This window comes from Camelina sativa, chromosome 11 (genome assembly GCF_030686135.1).
Source record: "Camelina sativa cultivar CO46 ecotype springtype chromosome 11, ASM3068613v1".
NCBI classification, from domain to species: Eukaryota; Viridiplantae; Streptophyta; class Magnoliopsida; order Brassicales; family Brassicaceae; genus Camelina; species Camelina sativa.
In genome coordinates, this window is record NC_141890.1 from 4,237,044 (window position 1) to 4,251,976 (window position 14,933).

Sequence of the window (14,933 nt, forward strand, 5' to 3'; positions counted from 1 at the left end):
TGCCGGATATCTTCGGTTTGTTATGCAATTACCATTTATCATTAGATAACAAAAAAGAGTAGTTCATAGATCCATCAAACTATACACATCAGAATTCTTCTTACAATGCAAGCGTGGAGTAATATCATCAATCTCTGGGCTCACTCGTATGAGAACCCAAGAGCCCAAAAAAAGTCTTCCGAGTTTCATCCGTAAGCCCCAAAGACGAAAAAGAGTCTTCACGATCAGGAACAATTCTTAGAACCATTCCATCCATCTGAGAAGTACCGTGACAGTCCCTTGGCAATCGGCTGTGCCACGTCCCTCTCTCTTCGGTGCAGAACCCGCAAAAACTCATCCACACTCAAACTCCCATCTCGATTTGAATCAAACACATGAAACGCAATCTCTATCACATTGTCTGACAGAGTTATTCCACATACCTGAGAAGCGGCTCGTTTGAAGTCCTTCATTGTAAGTAAACCGTTGGCTTTGCCATAAGCAAAAAGCGCTAGAGAAAATGGTCCAAGTTTACTGCGTAGCTCATCAAACTGTTTGAATTCCTTTAGTGAGATACGCATGTCCCTGAGGCGCGGGTGCTCGCTCAGACCATCAACTCGATCAAGCAGCTTGCCCAAATGGTTTGCATCAGCCGCTGCCACCATAGACAGTGCAAAATCTTTGGCTGATATACTTCCTCTTCGTTTATAGTCATAATGTGCAAACTCCAGCCTCAGCATCTATATACAAACAACATAAGATCATTCCCTTTCAGCCTGAACATCTAGTAGTCACACGGGGAGTAAGGAGATGAATTGAAGGGTTAAGAGCTACTTACCTCTTCAGTTAGATCCTTCATAAACTTAGTAAACTTATCGTGTTTCAGTTTCTCACTGCCATCTTTTCCAAAGAAGTATTCTACCAAGCCTCCATCCTCAACAGAGCCGGTCATATGTAATCCAGTTCGACGGCCATCTCTGTGACCAACTCCTTGCCTATGTTGAGATCGCATCAGACTCATCACAGTCTTAAACTCTTCCTTGTCAACCTCCCTAAAACAATACTTCGTCAGAACCATCACGAAGAAATAAAAGTTACAAAGGATTAGAAGCACTGACCAGATTTTTTTACATATGATTCAGCGTAAACTGAAAAGAGAGACTCCAGTGAATCCCACAACCCGTCCGTTTTGGAGGATCAAAATATGGGAATACGTACCAGAAAAAATCACAGTTACCAAAAGCAGGATTAAATCCTATGTAGATATTTAAACGAATACTCACCCGTTGTTGTCAGTATCAAACATTTTGAAAGCCACGGCAAAGCTTGATTCAGGAATGCTGAGTAATGTCACAAAGAATATATACCTGTTCCCAAAAACAAAACATACCAAGTAAAAAGTTCATATCTTCCAAAAGAATGAAAGGTGGACAATAATAAGTAATGATTTGGTTTTGAAGTAACTCACTCTTTGAAGGAGATAAGACCATCATTATCAACATCAAAGAGCATGAAGAACTCGGAAGGAGAGCATCTAAGTTCACCGGGATTTCTTTCCCCAGTCAGATAACCTTCTCTTACGAGATGAGACTCTGATGGAGGAAACACCGGAACTATTGCCCTCATCAAATCTGCCGGCTTCATTAGTATTTCTCCTTCTTCTGTCCGAACCGATGCAAAGTACTCGAAAACCTAAAAACGAATTAAAATAAAATAACCACAAAGGTAAATCTTATGAATTCAACAATACAACATCTCTAAAACTGAAACAAAGAACAATCAATCAAATCTCTATGATTAACTCTTCATTGGTTCTCTCTATTCCCAAACAAACAAAGAACAAAAGAGATCAAAATATGAAAGCTTAAGGGCCGGAAAGACAGAATTTGAAATGCACCTTTTCAGGAGGACTTTGTAATCTCAGACGTTTCTCGTAATTGAAGAAGATCTTCCTTCTGAACGCATCTGTTTTAAAAATTCGAAATCCAACAAAAAAAATTAGCTCAAATCGAGAGAGGAAAACAAAAATCAATGAAATCAGAAAACAGCAAGGATCACACGAACCTCCGAAGATGAATCCGGAGCTGTAACCAGGCAAGGACAATTTGGGAATAAAGGATCTCGGTTTGAGATCGCCGACTTTAACTCCACAAACAGAAGGAGGCGATGAAGATGAACTATCAGCGAAGGAAAATAAACCAGGAGAATCAGAGGAGGACCAATACAGAAACCCTAAGGCGGAGCCAGCTGTAATCCCGGAGATCCATTTAGCCAGAGATCCGCCAGATACGGAAGGATCGGCGACGGGTAGAAGAGCCGAGGAGGAGGGAGAAGATTCCGGCAAGGAAGAGGAGCTCCCGTGGATCCTGAGCCGTTGGATGACAAGCAAAGGTCGGTCAACGGACGGTAGAGATGATACTGATCTGTAGTGAGATAAGGCGGGCATAATTAATTATGATGGATTCTTCTTCTTCTCTCTCTCTCTTTGTTTTTTTGTTTTTTTGTTTTAAAGCAGAGAGATTCTTTTAAGCGCAAAACCAACCAAACCTTCCTTAAAGGTTTATTTATAAAGGATTTTATCCAAACGCGTTTTTACGCGTTTGTTTCTGTTTACTGTTTTTGTATGCTGAAGAACACTCCGACGTCGTTTTCAGGATTGTGAATCCTCTAAATCCGGATCTTTTTTTTTTTTTTTTTTTTAGATTTCCTCAATTTAACAAGTCAAATTTTAGACTGATACAAAAAAAAAAAAAAATTAAAGAATCCAAAATTTAAGATAAATGAAAATGATTTAATAATCTACAAAGTATAAATACAACAACGTGAAAGAAGATAAAAAAGATATGTTTCTGCCTAATACTATATCTCTCCCTTAGAAAGCAGCCTTAACATTTCATGTCATTGCTCAACGGCATTGCTTCTTAATGGTTGGGAATCGACCTTTCCATCGAGAGTATCCTGTTCCAAAGATTATCAGAGAGGACAACAATTTAGAAGCCTGAGGAAAAGAAAAAAACAAGTGATGTTAAATGAGATAAAAGATGTTTGAAACCAAAACCTGCTGTTACGATTTCAAGAAGATCGGCAGTGTCAGACGTATCCTGGCCCCATGAGGATAAGCTTCTCGCTATGAGCCTGGCCAAACTATCCAAGGAGCTACCGTTGAAGTTAGGTTGCTTGAGTAAAGCATCTTCTGATGTGAAATCAAATATCAGAGAGCAGATGCTTGCAGCCATCATCACCACCGGTGGGTCATTTGTACGATCTATGACAAAAAGGAAATAATAAAACTGACATATTATTTAACACAGTCTTTGATATTTATCAGGATTTTAGCTGGGACAAATAAAAAAAATCATTTTCACCTGCCCAATATGCCAAAGCTTTCAGTAGTCTGGAAAATGTAGAAATTTCTGGAGTCAAGCTTATTTCTTCCCTCTGTTCATAACATTTAAAACGTGCCGTCATGATTGGGATAAAGCAATGGGCAATATGTATGGAAGTCTTATCTTAAGGAGAAGAGAGTACCTTCAAAAGAATATTCATAACTGTATCACAAGCCAAGAATATGCTACCATCTTCATCACTACTCTCACCACAGCGCTCGATCAGTTTTATTAGGCATTCCACAACCTGTATTGAAATAATCAGACAACTCCTTTATGATTGATTATACATATGATATAAACACCCAAACGTATTTAGGTCAAGCATACAAATAAAGGAAAAGCTGTAAATGAGATTTGTTCAAGCATAACGTCATCCGTGTACAGTAACTCACAGCTATATAGCCTCTTGAGGAAGCCAAGAGTTTACATCCTTCTGCATTCATTGTTATTTGGCAAAGGAATGGGAGCAGGAAGCACGTGGACAGAAACGGGCTGTCAAAACAAAAAACGTTCAGATCAAGTTACCCTGGGAGGCATTACGTAAACAAGCTTTGTTAAAAGGGCCAACAAGACAAGGAAATATGCTCAAACCTGGACTCATCTTCTACCTCCACTGAAAGCATATAATCTAGAAGATCTTGGACCTGCTCTTTGCATGCAACCGGAGTTTCGGCAAGATAGCTGTTGAAAACACCAAAAAAGTTCAGTGGGTGCCAGAATGGTAAGGAGGCCAAGGCCATCCATATTCTTCCATAAGGAGTATTAGTTTAAAAAATTCGCTAATTTTTATGTATATATTCAATACAAAAATAAACAGAAAGAGAGAATTAAGAAGAAACAAAACGGATGGTAATATCGTACAAGACCAAAGAGTGGTTATCTGTATTCTGTACCTTCCAGTCACTCGCACAGATGCAAGAAGATCATTTCCTTTCTTATTTCCATGTTCCTGTATGAAAGAGAACAAACATGAAAAACAATTATTACACATAAAGACGCTCAAAAGAAGTTTGATATTATCAAATATATAGAGTACCTTTGCATCTTTCAGATACTCGAGCACCACTCCCACTGTCTCATTAAGTATTTTAATCACCTTTTGGAAGACAGCTTCATCAGTTAAAGTCCCTGCAAAGACCACAATGTAAATTATATTTCTTTGATAAAGGAAAAGGCTGACATGCATTAAGTCAAGCGTAGATATTTTTCACACTATATTCATCAGCACAGTTATTAGATATTTGAGCAATGACAATTAAAAGTACTAAGAAGGTCCAGAAAAATAACATACAATAACAGAAAGGTGAAAGAAAAAGATTGTATAGCAGATTGCAAACATTAATAAAACATGATTAAGATCTATGTTATACCTTCATTTTCACCAACAGATGATATATGTTTGATGATCTTTTCTACCAAAGAAAACACGATTGGCAGATACCGTTGCTTCAAAAGAATGTCTTCAACAGTTGAATTATCCTTAGGAGCTTCATACTTCTTGTAGGCGAGATCATTTAACAAAACGGAAATCTCAACATATGATGACTCTAATACCAGCAGGAGACACCTACAAAAGAAATCAGCATGGTGTGAATCCTTCTGTCACTATGAAATTGTAAGTTAAGTGAGAGTGTAACAAAAAGATGTTTTTTTTACCTATCAGCTGGAAGATCAACATTGGGTAATTTTACCTGACCGATAAGCCAATTTTCACCCAATATTGACATCATATTCTCAGCCAGAATTAACGCATGAAGCTTTTCGGAAGGTGCTACACATGAACAAGACAGGTTTCTTAAGTATTTTGAAAGCTTCAATAGCATAAAGGGTGTAAGCAAGCACTGTATCAATAACATATGACCCTAGATTATCTAATAGTGTGTGCTTTTTGTGAAGTACAGATCATGGATACTCATACTATTCTTTTCATAAGTGAAAACAAGAGAGGAATTTTGTCAGATAACAAGTAGATGAAATTAAAGGCTGGCAAGAAAGAGATGCCAGAATTGCTAATAGCTAATAGCTGTTGACTTACCCACACGGTTCTGCAGAATTGCCACAACACCAGTGCGCATATAGTCTGCCCAATTGTTGTCTGGCATGGAACGAAGAGGGTCGTGAAGATGTGCCTAGGCATAAAAAAGTTCCATGAGAAACATATAATCAAGACAATGAAGCTCCATTTATCAAGGTGACAATTGCATCATCCACGCAGAAGATAATAGCACTCTGATTTTCCCAAATTTAATGGAAAAGAGAAATCAAAATTTTTGGTTCTTATAAATTCACATGTATCACGTTTGTGACTATACTAAAAGCATAAATTCGCTAAACTACAGCTAGAAGAATGTAAGGAAATGAAAACTCACAGAATACTCTGACGAGAAGACTGCAGAGAGTAGATGGAGTGCTTCAAACTTCAGGGCATTATGCAACACTGCAAACTGCCGTGCGACAGCAGCAACCTGAATAACAGATAACGCTAAGTTTCAACTCCAACTTAAGCACTGCAGCTTTAGTAATTATTGCAAAAAAAAAAAAGAGAAAGATAGCCAAGTAAGTAGACTCACCACCAAAGACAGTTCTAAGAAGCGTTCAATATTCATGCTCTCACCAGAAAGCTGACTAACCAATAACTGTAGAATCTTTATAGCAACCTCCATGGCATGCGAGCCTGATTGATAAACATGTCTCACATAAGCTTTGAGGGAGCAATTATTCTCAAATCCATATACCTCACTAGTATCTAAGGTTCCTTATATGCACAACAAAACAATGGAAAAACAAATGAATTAAGCAATTACCATCAGGTAGATCAGACATCTGGGGAGCTATCACTCTCAATCCTCCAGAGTTTATCAAAGTCATGACACCAGCTTCACAAGCCGTGGACACCAAATACAGAAGCTCATAGCAATCTTCGAGAATGTTTGTAGTTATTCTGAAATTTCCAAAAAGCCAATTTCCTAACTTTTAAGATGTCATACACAGAAGCAAAACTTGAGAAGAGCAACATTGGAAAACCACAGATGAAAGAATCAGGTGATGTAACATACCGTTTCGACATAATTTCAAGAATAAGGGGAATTCTGGAAACCATCTCTTCTGAAGAAGCTATCTCCGGAACACGGCAGAATGCAGCAAGAACAGTAAGAGATAGCTGCAGATACACATCACGATTATCACCACTACCACTACCTACCAAATAAAACAAAAGAAAAATTCCAAACCAGTCAAAACCCAACACTAGAGAGAGCAACAAACCTTAGTATCTCAACTAAAAATTCAATCTTTCCCCAAGATTAGTATAGAGTCTAGTGTGAGAAACAAGAGAAAGATCAATAGTTGGAGGGTTTTGTTTACCGGTCCGGAGAAGACGGTCGAGAAAGTGAGTACCGACGGCTTCGTAGACCTTCTTGAGGGAAACGACGTCATCGCTCTTGCAAAATTTAGTGACGAGAAGTAGACCGGCGAGCCTCTGCTCGTCCCTCTCCCCTTTCAATAGCTTAAGGCAATCGTCAAGCGACGGAGATCGTTCCTCCTGTGGTGCTTCCATAATCACCCAACTCAACAACAACAAGAGTAACAAAAGAAGACGAACAGAACTAGAAAGCGAGAGAGAATGCCAAAAAGAAAAAAAGTTATAACAACTTCCGTTCCTTCGAGACGACGAAGAAAAATATATTAGTCAAATCAGAATTAGGCCCAAAAGAAGTAGGCCCAATATAAATGGGTTCTTAATTTCAAGCACAAAAGAATTAGAAGAAGAAGAAACACAAAAGAATTCGGGAACATCTGCTAGCAACATCATAGGCGTATCGCAACATCATACTACAGTAGTTTTAATAATGATGAATACTGCTTGATACATTACATACGAAATTACGAACCATATCTTTACAAATAAAGCTCACACGTGATTATGCGTTCGTTACAAGACGCAAACCAACAATACAGATCGCTTCCATAAACTACTTTATATATAACACATATTTATAAGGCCGCTACAACAAGCAATTCAGATTCTAGAATCCGGTTTTACCGGTACCACCTATGCTAAACAGTAAACACAATCTGTACGATCGAAGAGCCGGAGGAGAAATTGTGTCTTTCATTTACGGTTCCCTTGGATTCACATGGCAAAGAACCATCCTCTGGTTAGCTGCTACTTCACCTACGACTTGTCGGTCCTGAGTTTGGTTAAGAAAGAATATATCTTGACCGGTTTTGATGAAATTGCAGGATGGGAAAGTGATAAGATCTTGCTTTACCGTTTGCGTTTGTTCTTGGAGAGAGTAGATGATGTTGAAGTATTGCTGTTCCAGTTTCTTTTCCTCTGGTTGATGAACCAATTGTTGATTTGTTTCAACTGCAAACCGGTTTCTTGTACCAGTTTTGCCTTATCTTCCTCCTGCAGTTCCAAAACAATATCAAGAATCAAAACCCGCTTTTGACAATGTCGTAACCAAACTAAACTTCCCGGCTGAGGTTCTTACAGTTGGGTATGGCCATTTTGAGTGAGTACGCCACCACTCTTTGAGTACAGAAGTTGTATCTCCAGGCAGCTTCCCCGCTCTTCTCTTCCTCATGATCTCTTCTCTTATGTCCACAATCTTCTCTTTGAAACCCTAGAGCGGAAAAACCAAGCAACGAGATAAAACAATGTGTCTTGTTTTGTGTAATGTTAACATTGAAACTTGCTCAAGCATATTACCTGTTTAAGCTCATGCTTCAGTTCTTTCTTCACACGTTCCATCAAGGATCTCTCTCGTTCGGTAGGAACAAGAGGACCAAACCCCATCAAGCAATCTGAACCGTCCAAACTTCCATCAAACATGTTGACCTCGCTATCTACTTGATTATCATCTTCATCATCCGACATTGTCTTGCCATTACTTTCACTTGGAGAAACTCCTACAAACCAGAAGAAAGACAAAAATCAAGACACCTCCAAAGCTAGAAGGCAACCAAAAAAAAAGAAAAAAAAAAACAAAGAAAGATTTGGGACGTTACCAGTTAGGGATTGAAGTGATTGTTCGATCTCCCAACAAGCAGTAATAGCTTCCATTGCATGGACACAAACGTGGTGCTGGAGTTGTTCTTTGAATGAACATAGCAACACAACATAATGTGACTGCATACATCATAAAACAAAGGTAAAATTCCAATCCATAAGACATACAAACAGAACGTTACAAAATAAATATTCTGTTTTCTTTCTACTGGACAAACAATTAGCCACCAAGAAAGAAGCATTGTCCAACAAATACAACTTATTTGAGTCAAACCAAAGCTCATAATTCGAATTTAGCTAACCAAAGCTCATAAACAAGACTCAAAGAACCATTAACAATGAACCACATGAAAAATGTGAATTTGACACTCACTCAACTAGTAAACATAAAGCAAATGCAGGTTCACAGTTCAAAAATATTGGAACTTTGCATGAACCCTATCCAAATTTGAACCTGGAATTAAAGAAAAATTTAAACTTACCATAAAATGATCAAGTTCCTTGTTGTCCACAACCACACCAAGAGTGGAGTACTTGTCGGCAACGGTGTGCAACTGACTGAGCTGAGCATCGATCCTCGGAATCTGGTCAACGGGAGTAGCAACCCTAAGGCAAGCCACATGAGCCGCAAGAAGCTGCTCGTACATCGGATGTCTCAAAATCGCAGCCTTATAGCTAGCGCTCCGCCAATCTTCACCTCCAACAACACCGAGTATCGTTTCACCGTCGGCGTTGACCCCGTCGACAACTTCAGAACGGACTTCTCCGGTGTTTTGGATCTCCGTATGAAAAGAGAGCCACCGTGGGTTAGCATCAGCAGCGGAATTGTCTCCGTTGCGGTGCGGAGGAGCGAGATCGGACTCCGTCGTGGCTAGGGTGGAAGGGTGGTTGAGGAAACTGGCGGTGACGAGCGAAGGTGTTTCGGAGAAGTGACGCTGCTGCGGCGGCGGAGGAGGTTGCTGTGATTGGTCGGAGAAGTGTCGGAGAGGAAGGTCTTCTTGTGGAGGAAGGAGGTGAGAGCTGTTGTTAAACGACATTGTTTTCCTGCGTTTTGGGGATCGGTGAAGAGAGAGAGAAAAAGAGAAAGGTAGAAGGTCTTCTCTTTCCTCTTGTTTATTTGTGAAGACGACCAAAGTGTCAAGTGGGTGTCTGTGTCTTGTTTTAATTTGATCTTTAATACACTTTTTTTCTTTTGTTTGGCGCAACTTCAGTTGTTTTTTTTAATGTCAACAACATAAAGCTGTCAGCCTGTAACCAAAATTGGAACATAAAGAAAAATAACAAAAGCATGAAAATAATAAGTTTGGTGAGCATTCATGAGAATGAGTTTAAAAAGTTATGTAAATCTATAATTTTCACAGAACTTGTAAGGTTGTACTTGTACTATGAGTATGAGCCACACTTTGGTACTAGTAAAACCATATATAACCGCTTGTGCTGTTGTGCATACGTTTTGGTATTTTTAACTTCAAAGCTGGCCCATCATCACTTATGCCTTTTGTTTCGAGGATCGAATTAGCCTCGCGACAAGATTTGTGCTTCGATCCACCCGTATAATGTTTATAATCTCATCCCAAACTCTATCTGACGTTAGTTACATTTCAACAAATCTTTAAATATGCGTCTATGGAGATGATAGATGATTCTCAATCTAAACAATCATTGTGACTTATCAACCAGTCGTCCATATTCCCATGTCTTGCATATGTAACACCACCGTTGCTGAGTAAGACACTCCTCTAAAGATATTTGTTTCTAATTTTCCATTAAGGCCACAGAATCCAATAAAAGATTTACACTTCATCTTAAGGATGGACAAAAGGCTAAATAAATTGAAGAAAAAGAGTCTTCCATGACATGGCCCTATTAGGTGAGGTGAAGTGGTTCAATTTTTATAAATAATTAGTTCGGAGTTATCTCTTTTAGATTTATTTTAAAATTAACTTCTTACATATTTTATGAATAAATACTACTAGGGTTTTTTAATATACTACTAATCTAATACTGTGCATAATTAAGAAGGAAAAGTTTGAAACAGTAAAGTCTATTTAGCTGTCCTACTTTTTTTGCTCCCTTAACAACAATTTCCAATAAAGCTTTTTTAACTACAACGAATCGGGTACAAAAGAGAGAAAGTAAACCTAATTTTCACCTTCTTCTTCTAAAAAAAATCAAGAAGTAATGAGCGTTTTACCCCCTAAAATAGAAGGAATCAGAAAACGAGAATGCTACGGGAGATGATGTTTTAACCTCTTTTTTATCCTAAGTATTACATTCACTTTTCTTTGTTAAAAATCTCCATCTCCATCCTTCTTGAGACTGCAAATCTTTCAGAATAAGCCACGCTAGCTGGTTCCGTACAATATCTCTTCCTCTGAAGGTACCATGTTGAGATCAGGGAGGAAGAAGACACTCCCCTGATTTTCCGAGTCACCTTCTACTCTGCAAGATTTTGGTACGGGTTGTGGTTTATGAATAAGATCAAACCGAGTCTCGTTCTTGACACGGCCTGAGCTCAAGTCAAGCTGAAACAAAGAAAACAAGAAAGAGTAGATTTTGATTCAGCTAAGAGGCTAACAAAGAGACAGATAATCTGGAAGATCATAATACCGCAAAAGATGCTAAGGAAAATAAAATTTTATTATTAGTTTTACCTTAATCCTCTTCAGTCTTTGATTCCTTACGTTTTGTTCGTTGAATGTTGCTCGGAGACTTGCAATCTCCTGTAGAAAAAATGTTGGATCCATTTAGAATAAAGAAAGATGCAAAACGAATAAGAAACCATAATGAAAAAAACAAAGAAATTAGCAAGTAGAATATACCTTTTCAAGGTCTAGTCTTTCTTTCAACTTTAAGTTCTCTTCGTTTTTAAGCTCAGAAGATGACTGTCAAAAAAGAAAAATAAAAGCCTCAGCTAAAATAAAATTGGGAATTTAGGAGTGAAGTTGGAATCCAAGAAAGAGAGTCTCTTCTTATACCCTCTTTTTCTTCAATCTCCTGGAGAAAGAACTAGTGATTTCGTTTGTGGGAAAGACCTGCAAAACAATAACGTATTTGATTAGCAAAAGCACTAGTCAAGATGCCAAATCTGACAATTTGAAATTACTAGTATGATTAAACAATGCTGACGAATAACAACGACAACTGTATTATTAGATCTCTTTTTACTTTTTATAATAAAAACCCAAACATCTTAATTTAACTAACACATGGGAGTAGTAAAAGTTTAATTTTCCCACTAATAGAAATTTCAAAGAAAAAGTCACTAGTAAAATACTCAATGAAGGATGATGATGGCACATCATGACAATTCCGTGTCATCAGAGTCGTCATCACTCTTTTAATAGATCACGTGACCCCAATCTCTCCGACAAGATTTTACTCGTTTCTTTCCTCCCAAAACGCTAACGTTTAGGGCCTCAAAAACGTAAAGCAAAACGCGCACGTTAGACCAACTAGCTGTACTATTCCCCATAATCTAATCTACAAGACCTTTTTTGTTATTTATTCCTCAAGACAACAACAACAACAAATTTTGACCGGTTCCTAATTAATTCCCATCTAACCGGCCAAACGCTCACAACGCAAGATCCGGTTCAACGCGTACCGGGGAGTTCGGTTACTCTTTTTAACCGTCAACCTCCAGATTTTTTTATCAAACAGAGTAAAAAAACACCTTTTAAGCTTGTTTCTAAACGAATAGCAAAGTTTTTAATTACCAAAGAAAAGTGACAAAAAATGGAAAAAAATAAATAAGTAAGCTTACAGAGGCTTTGACTTTTTTTTTATTACTAGAGATGGATAGATTCATTTAACCTAGAAGGTGGTTAGAACGGCGAAACACGGCGGAGGATACAATTTTCCGGCCGATTCGGTTGCAAATTGAAGAAAACAGAATAAAAGATGGTCTAGTGAGGTTTTCAAGCGTGCGTGAGATGTGACGTCATCCTAAATCCTAAATTTATCGTGGATTTTGAAGAGAGACAAAAAGAAGAAAAACAGAGAGACGGCGAAGGATCTTCTCAATTACGAACACACGACGGACGGCGAAATCCGGATATCCCGGCGAGATCGGAATCGGAAAAATCAAGCGAGGGGAAGGATTCTCATCTCACCGTAGCTACCGGGATTCGTAATCGAGAGGAGAAAGAGAGAGAGAGAGAGAGAGAGAGAGAGAGAGAGGGAGAGAGAGAGAGGAGACAAAATCGAGGATGGGGGAAAGAGAAGGTACCTTAGATCCAGATCCTGTAGACGTAGAGCAGCTAGCTTGACGGCTAGTATCCTCGAATCCATCGGCGGAAGGAGACGCAGAGCCGCCGCGACTTCCAGATCCGCCACGGCTTCCAGATCCGCCACTCCAGGAGAGAGGAGTCTTCGGACTAGCTCTAACGGAATCCACGTCTTTCTTAATCGAAACGGTAACAACGCCGCCGCCGCCGCCAGCGAATCTTGAGGAACGAGACCGTCGTTGACGGTTTCCCCATCGTAACGGAGGTAGATTCGCCGCCGGATTATCAGTTCCAGCATGTTTTAGCCGTAACAGAAGCTCAACAACCATCTCGTCGTCTGTCATCGCCGTCTTCACCCAGTCATCTTTCACCGGAATCTTAGCTGACGCCGACGCAGTCTTCTTCATCGTCGGTTAATAACGACGACACTAATCAAAATCTCTGTAGCTCCCGTGGGAATCAGATACAGAGAAGAGAAGCCTGAGAGAGAGATGAAAGGAAGAGAAAGTTACAGAAGAGAGAGAATGATGAAGAAAGAGAGAGAGAGAGAGAGAGAGAGAGAGAGAGAGAGAGAGAGAGAGAGAAGTTGAAATATCGAAATAGAGAAAAAGAAAAAAGATAGTAGATGGGATTCGTCTTATATACGAACGAGGCCTCTCTCTCTCTCTCTCTAAATGATTCCTCTTTTTATTTTTATTTTCCTTGTTTGTTCTTTTCGAAAAAATAAAATTGAATATTTATTTCCATTTTAATGCCGATATGAAAATGCAAGATCGGGTCTGTGGCTAGATAGATGGATTGCAGATTTGGATTTAATTTTTTTTTTGAGAAAATTTATTATTATTATTATTATTATATTAAAAACAAAATGTGGGACCCAAATACTGAGTTGTGTGGGGGAAAGGGTATGTAGAAAAAAAAACAATTAAGTAAAGATTCCCTAATAACAACTCTTTTAAAAAATATAATATTGTCACAAATTTAGTTTAGGATACAGTTTTATTATTTCTCTGGTTAGGTAGAAAAATCTCTCTATGCTCTCTCTCATTAGGGCAACCCATCAATTTATGTTATTGGAGTGTTAATTATCTTTTTAGTAATTGCGACCAAAAGAAAAAAAAACTGACGTGGCAAGTTGATTCACTAAAAATAACACGTCATACTTTACCAATGTTTACTTGACGACTAGGCAAGTTGTTAAATTATGGATGAGAGTAACAAGAGTTCCCGTTATTTAATGATTCTAAAATATCTTACCTTGTGTGTTATTTTCTTTTATAGAATCTCTAAAATTCAGGATTAGGACTAAGAAACAACTTCTAGATAATGGGCCTTCTTCAATCAGGCCAAGGTGGGCTGTCTTATTATGAGATAGCAGATATCTTAAAGCTTGGACCAACCAAGTGACACATATATATAACAATTGAGATAATGACACCCTTTTTAAAACTAAAGAAACCACAACAGCAAGGATATCTATGGCTTAAGTTCATATGATAATCGATATCATTCAATACTCTGATAAAAGTCACTTTCAACTTCTGATATCAATTGGCCTTTTTTTGTAGACTTCTGAACATATCAATTATTTGTGACAAAGTCTTTGTGTGATGCACATATCAAGTCAAGTCTTTTATTATATTGGTAAACATCTGCGCAAGTGTTAATTTGGCTAATTTGCAGTATCACCTTAAACATGTACAAAGTCCCAGGGTTCAATCCTTTTCATGGTTCAATTCATTCCATCATTTACATAATCTTAGATTTGTTTCATCGCTTTTTTGTTGGTGGGTCAACTATCTTCTTTAATCTCAGGATTGCATCAAATAAATGTTCAAAAGCTGACGAAAAAAAAAGACTAAACCAAAGAAGCCAAATAGAACTTATAATATATATTCGATAATATTAAAGATAGAAGTACAGAGAATTGTAGTACAGAAGATTACATGGAAGCCTTTACACTTCATCTAACCAGTAACTACTACATCTCCGTGATAGTTTTGACTTAACCTAAACGACACGAAAACAGACGAAGAACGCTTACGGAATAACAAAGAGACCCAACAGACGAAGATAAACCCAAATTAAACTTAAAAACTAGAAACCATAAAAAGATAGACGAAATACAGAGAATTGCAAATACTGCAGATTACATCGAAACCTAAGATGTTACATCTTACCAGTAAAACACATCTCTATAACTTGCCTTACAAAGCTAAGGCACACGAAGAGAACCCTAACGAAATGAGAAAAGACTCAACAGCTATAATTAATTTACCCAGAGAACCTGACGATTAAAAGACCCCAAAAGGTACATAAGAT

The 14,933-nt window shown here is 38.2% G+C and overlaps 4 protein-coding genes across 8 annotated transcripts; all 4 read right to left on the reverse strand.

Annotated features, from left to right (window-relative positions):
• Nucleotides 1-16: 16 nt before the first annotated feature.
• Nucleotides 17-2,567, reverse strand: LOC104721626 (calcium uptake protein, mitochondrial). Of its 3 annotated transcripts, XM_087473856.1 has the most exons (7): nt 2,044-2,540; nt 1,877-1,944; nt 1,448-1,671; nt 1,263-1,346; nt 818-1,031; nt 423-719; nt 91-309 (listed from the first exon to the last, which is right to left on the reverse strand). In XM_087473856.1, exons 1-7 carry the CDS (start codon nt 2,423-2,425, stop codon nt 238-240), a joined length of 1,341 nt encoding a protein of 446 aa, XP_087329982.1. In that variant the 5' UTR covers nt 2,426-2,540; the 3' UTR covers nt 91-237. The 3 variants fall into 3 exon arrangements, 2 of the variants coding, with proteins under 2 accessions (XP_010437956.1, XP_087329982.1); XR_015571772.1 differs by having other exon boundaries at nt 17-719; nt 1,098-1,346; XM_010439654.3 differs by having other exon boundaries at nt 17-719; nt 2,044-2,567.
• A 167-nt stretch (nt 2,568-2,734) lies between these two features.
• Nucleotides 2,735-7,025, reverse strand: LOC104721628 (uncharacterized). The gene is made up of 16 exons (XM_010439656.3): nt 6,732-7,025; nt 6,425-6,566; nt 6,173-6,309; nt 5,939-6,042; nt 5,738-5,833; nt 5,404-5,497; nt 5,025-5,139; nt 4,739-4,935; nt 4,405-4,496; nt 4,262-4,317; nt 3,960-4,049; nt 3,761-3,860; nt 3,508-3,612; nt 3,345-3,417; nt 3,038-3,244; nt 2,735-2,937 (listed from the first exon to the last, which is right to left on the reverse strand). Exons 1-16 carry the CDS (start codon nt 6,922-6,924, stop codon nt 2,885-2,887), a joined length of 1,854 nt encoding a protein of 617 aa, XP_010437958.1. The 5' UTR covers nt 6,925-7,025; the 3' UTR covers nt 2,735-2,884.
• A 183-nt stretch (nt 7,026-7,208) lies between these two features.
• LOC104721629 (homeobox protein knotted-1-like 5) lies at nt 7,209-9,782 on the reverse strand. Of its 3 annotated transcripts, none has more exons than XM_010439659.3 (6): nt 8,865-9,782; nt 8,382-8,502; nt 8,083-8,282; nt 7,865-7,996; nt 7,640-7,779; nt 7,209-7,542 (listed from the first exon to the last, which is right to left on the reverse strand). In XM_010439659.3, exons 1-6 carry the CDS (start codon nt 9,417-9,419, stop codon nt 7,539-7,541), a joined length of 1,152 nt encoding a protein of 383 aa, XP_010437961.1. In that variant the 5' UTR covers nt 9,420-9,782; the 3' UTR covers nt 7,209-7,538. The 3 variants fall into 3 exon arrangements, with proteins under 3 accessions (XP_010437961.1, XP_010437959.1, XP_087329986.1); XM_010439657.3 differs by having other exon boundaries at nt 7,209-7,558; nt 8,865-9,732; XM_087473860.1 differs by having other exon boundaries at nt 7,496-7,779; nt 8,865-9,536.
• A 736-nt stretch (nt 9,783-10,518) lies between these two features.
• On the reverse strand, nt 10,519-13,370 carry LOC104721630 (uncharacterized). The gene is made up of 5 exons (XM_010439661.3): nt 12,614-13,370; nt 11,361-11,417; nt 11,205-11,267; nt 11,037-11,105; nt 10,519-10,907 (listed from the first exon to the last, which is right to left on the reverse strand). Exons 1-5 carry the CDS (start codon nt 13,016-13,018, stop codon nt 10,728-10,730), a joined length of 774 nt encoding a protein of 257 aa, XP_010437963.1. The 5' UTR covers nt 13,019-13,370; the 3' UTR covers nt 10,519-10,727.
• Nucleotides 13,371-14,933: the final 1,563 nt, after the last annotated feature.

What these genes read in the sequence shown, in the direction of transcription:
- LOC104721629 (XM_010439657.3), bottom strand. Translation starts at nt 9,419, where the DNA reads ATGTCGTTTAACAACAGCTCTCACCTCCTTCCTCCACAAGAAGACCTT. An exon ending in AGGAACTTGATCATTTTATG is followed by an intron (nt 8,503 to 8,864) that starts GTAAGTTTAAAT and finishes TGATGTATGCAG; the next exon opens with TCACATTATGTTGTGTTGCT. An exon ending in ATCACTTCAATCCCTAACTG is followed by an intron (nt 8,283 to 8,381) that starts GTAACGTCCCAA and finishes TCTGGTTTGTAG; the next exon opens with GAGTTTCTCCAAGTGAAAGT.
- LOC104721626 (XM_010439654.3), bottom strand. Translation starts at nt 2,425, where the DNA reads ATGCCCGCCTTATCTCACTACAGATCAGTATCATCTCTACCGTCCGTT. An exon ending in CTCCGGATTCATCTTCGGAG is followed by an intron (nt 1,945 to 2,043) that starts GTTCGTGTGATC and finishes TTTTTAAAACAG; the next exon opens with ATGCGTTCAGAAGGAAGATC. An exon ending in GGTCTTATCTCCTTCAAAGA is followed by an intron (nt 1,347 to 1,447) that starts GTGAGTTACTTC and finishes TTTTGGGAACAG; the next exon opens with GTATATATTCTTTGTGACAT.
- LOC104721628 (XM_010439656.3), bottom strand. Translation starts at nt 6,924, where the DNA reads ATGGAAGCACCACAGGAGGAACGATCTCCGTCGCTTGACGATTGCCTT. An exon ending in CTTGAAATTATGTCGAAACG is followed by an intron (nt 6,310 to 6,424) that starts GTATGTTACATC and finishes TGGAAATTTCAG; the next exon opens with AATAACTACAAACATTCTCG. An exon ending in TCTTCTCGTCAGAGTATTCT is followed by an intron (nt 5,498 to 5,737) that starts GTGAGTTTTCAT and finishes TTTTATGCCTAG; the next exon opens with GCACATCTTCACGACCCTCT.
- LOC104721630 (XM_010439661.3), bottom strand. Translation starts at nt 13,018, where the DNA reads ATGAAGAAGACTGCGTCGGCGTCAGCTAAGATTCCGGTGAAAGATGAC. An exon ending in CTACAGGATCTGGATCTAAG is followed by an intron (nt 11,418 to 12,613) that starts GTACCTTCTCTT and finishes ATTGTTTTGCAG; the next exon opens with GTCTTTCCCACAAACGAAAT. An exon ending in AAAGACTGAAGAGGATTAAG is followed by an intron (nt 10,908 to 11,036) that starts GTAAAACTAATA and finishes TCTTTGTTTCAG; the next exon opens with CTTGACTTGAGCTCAGGCCG.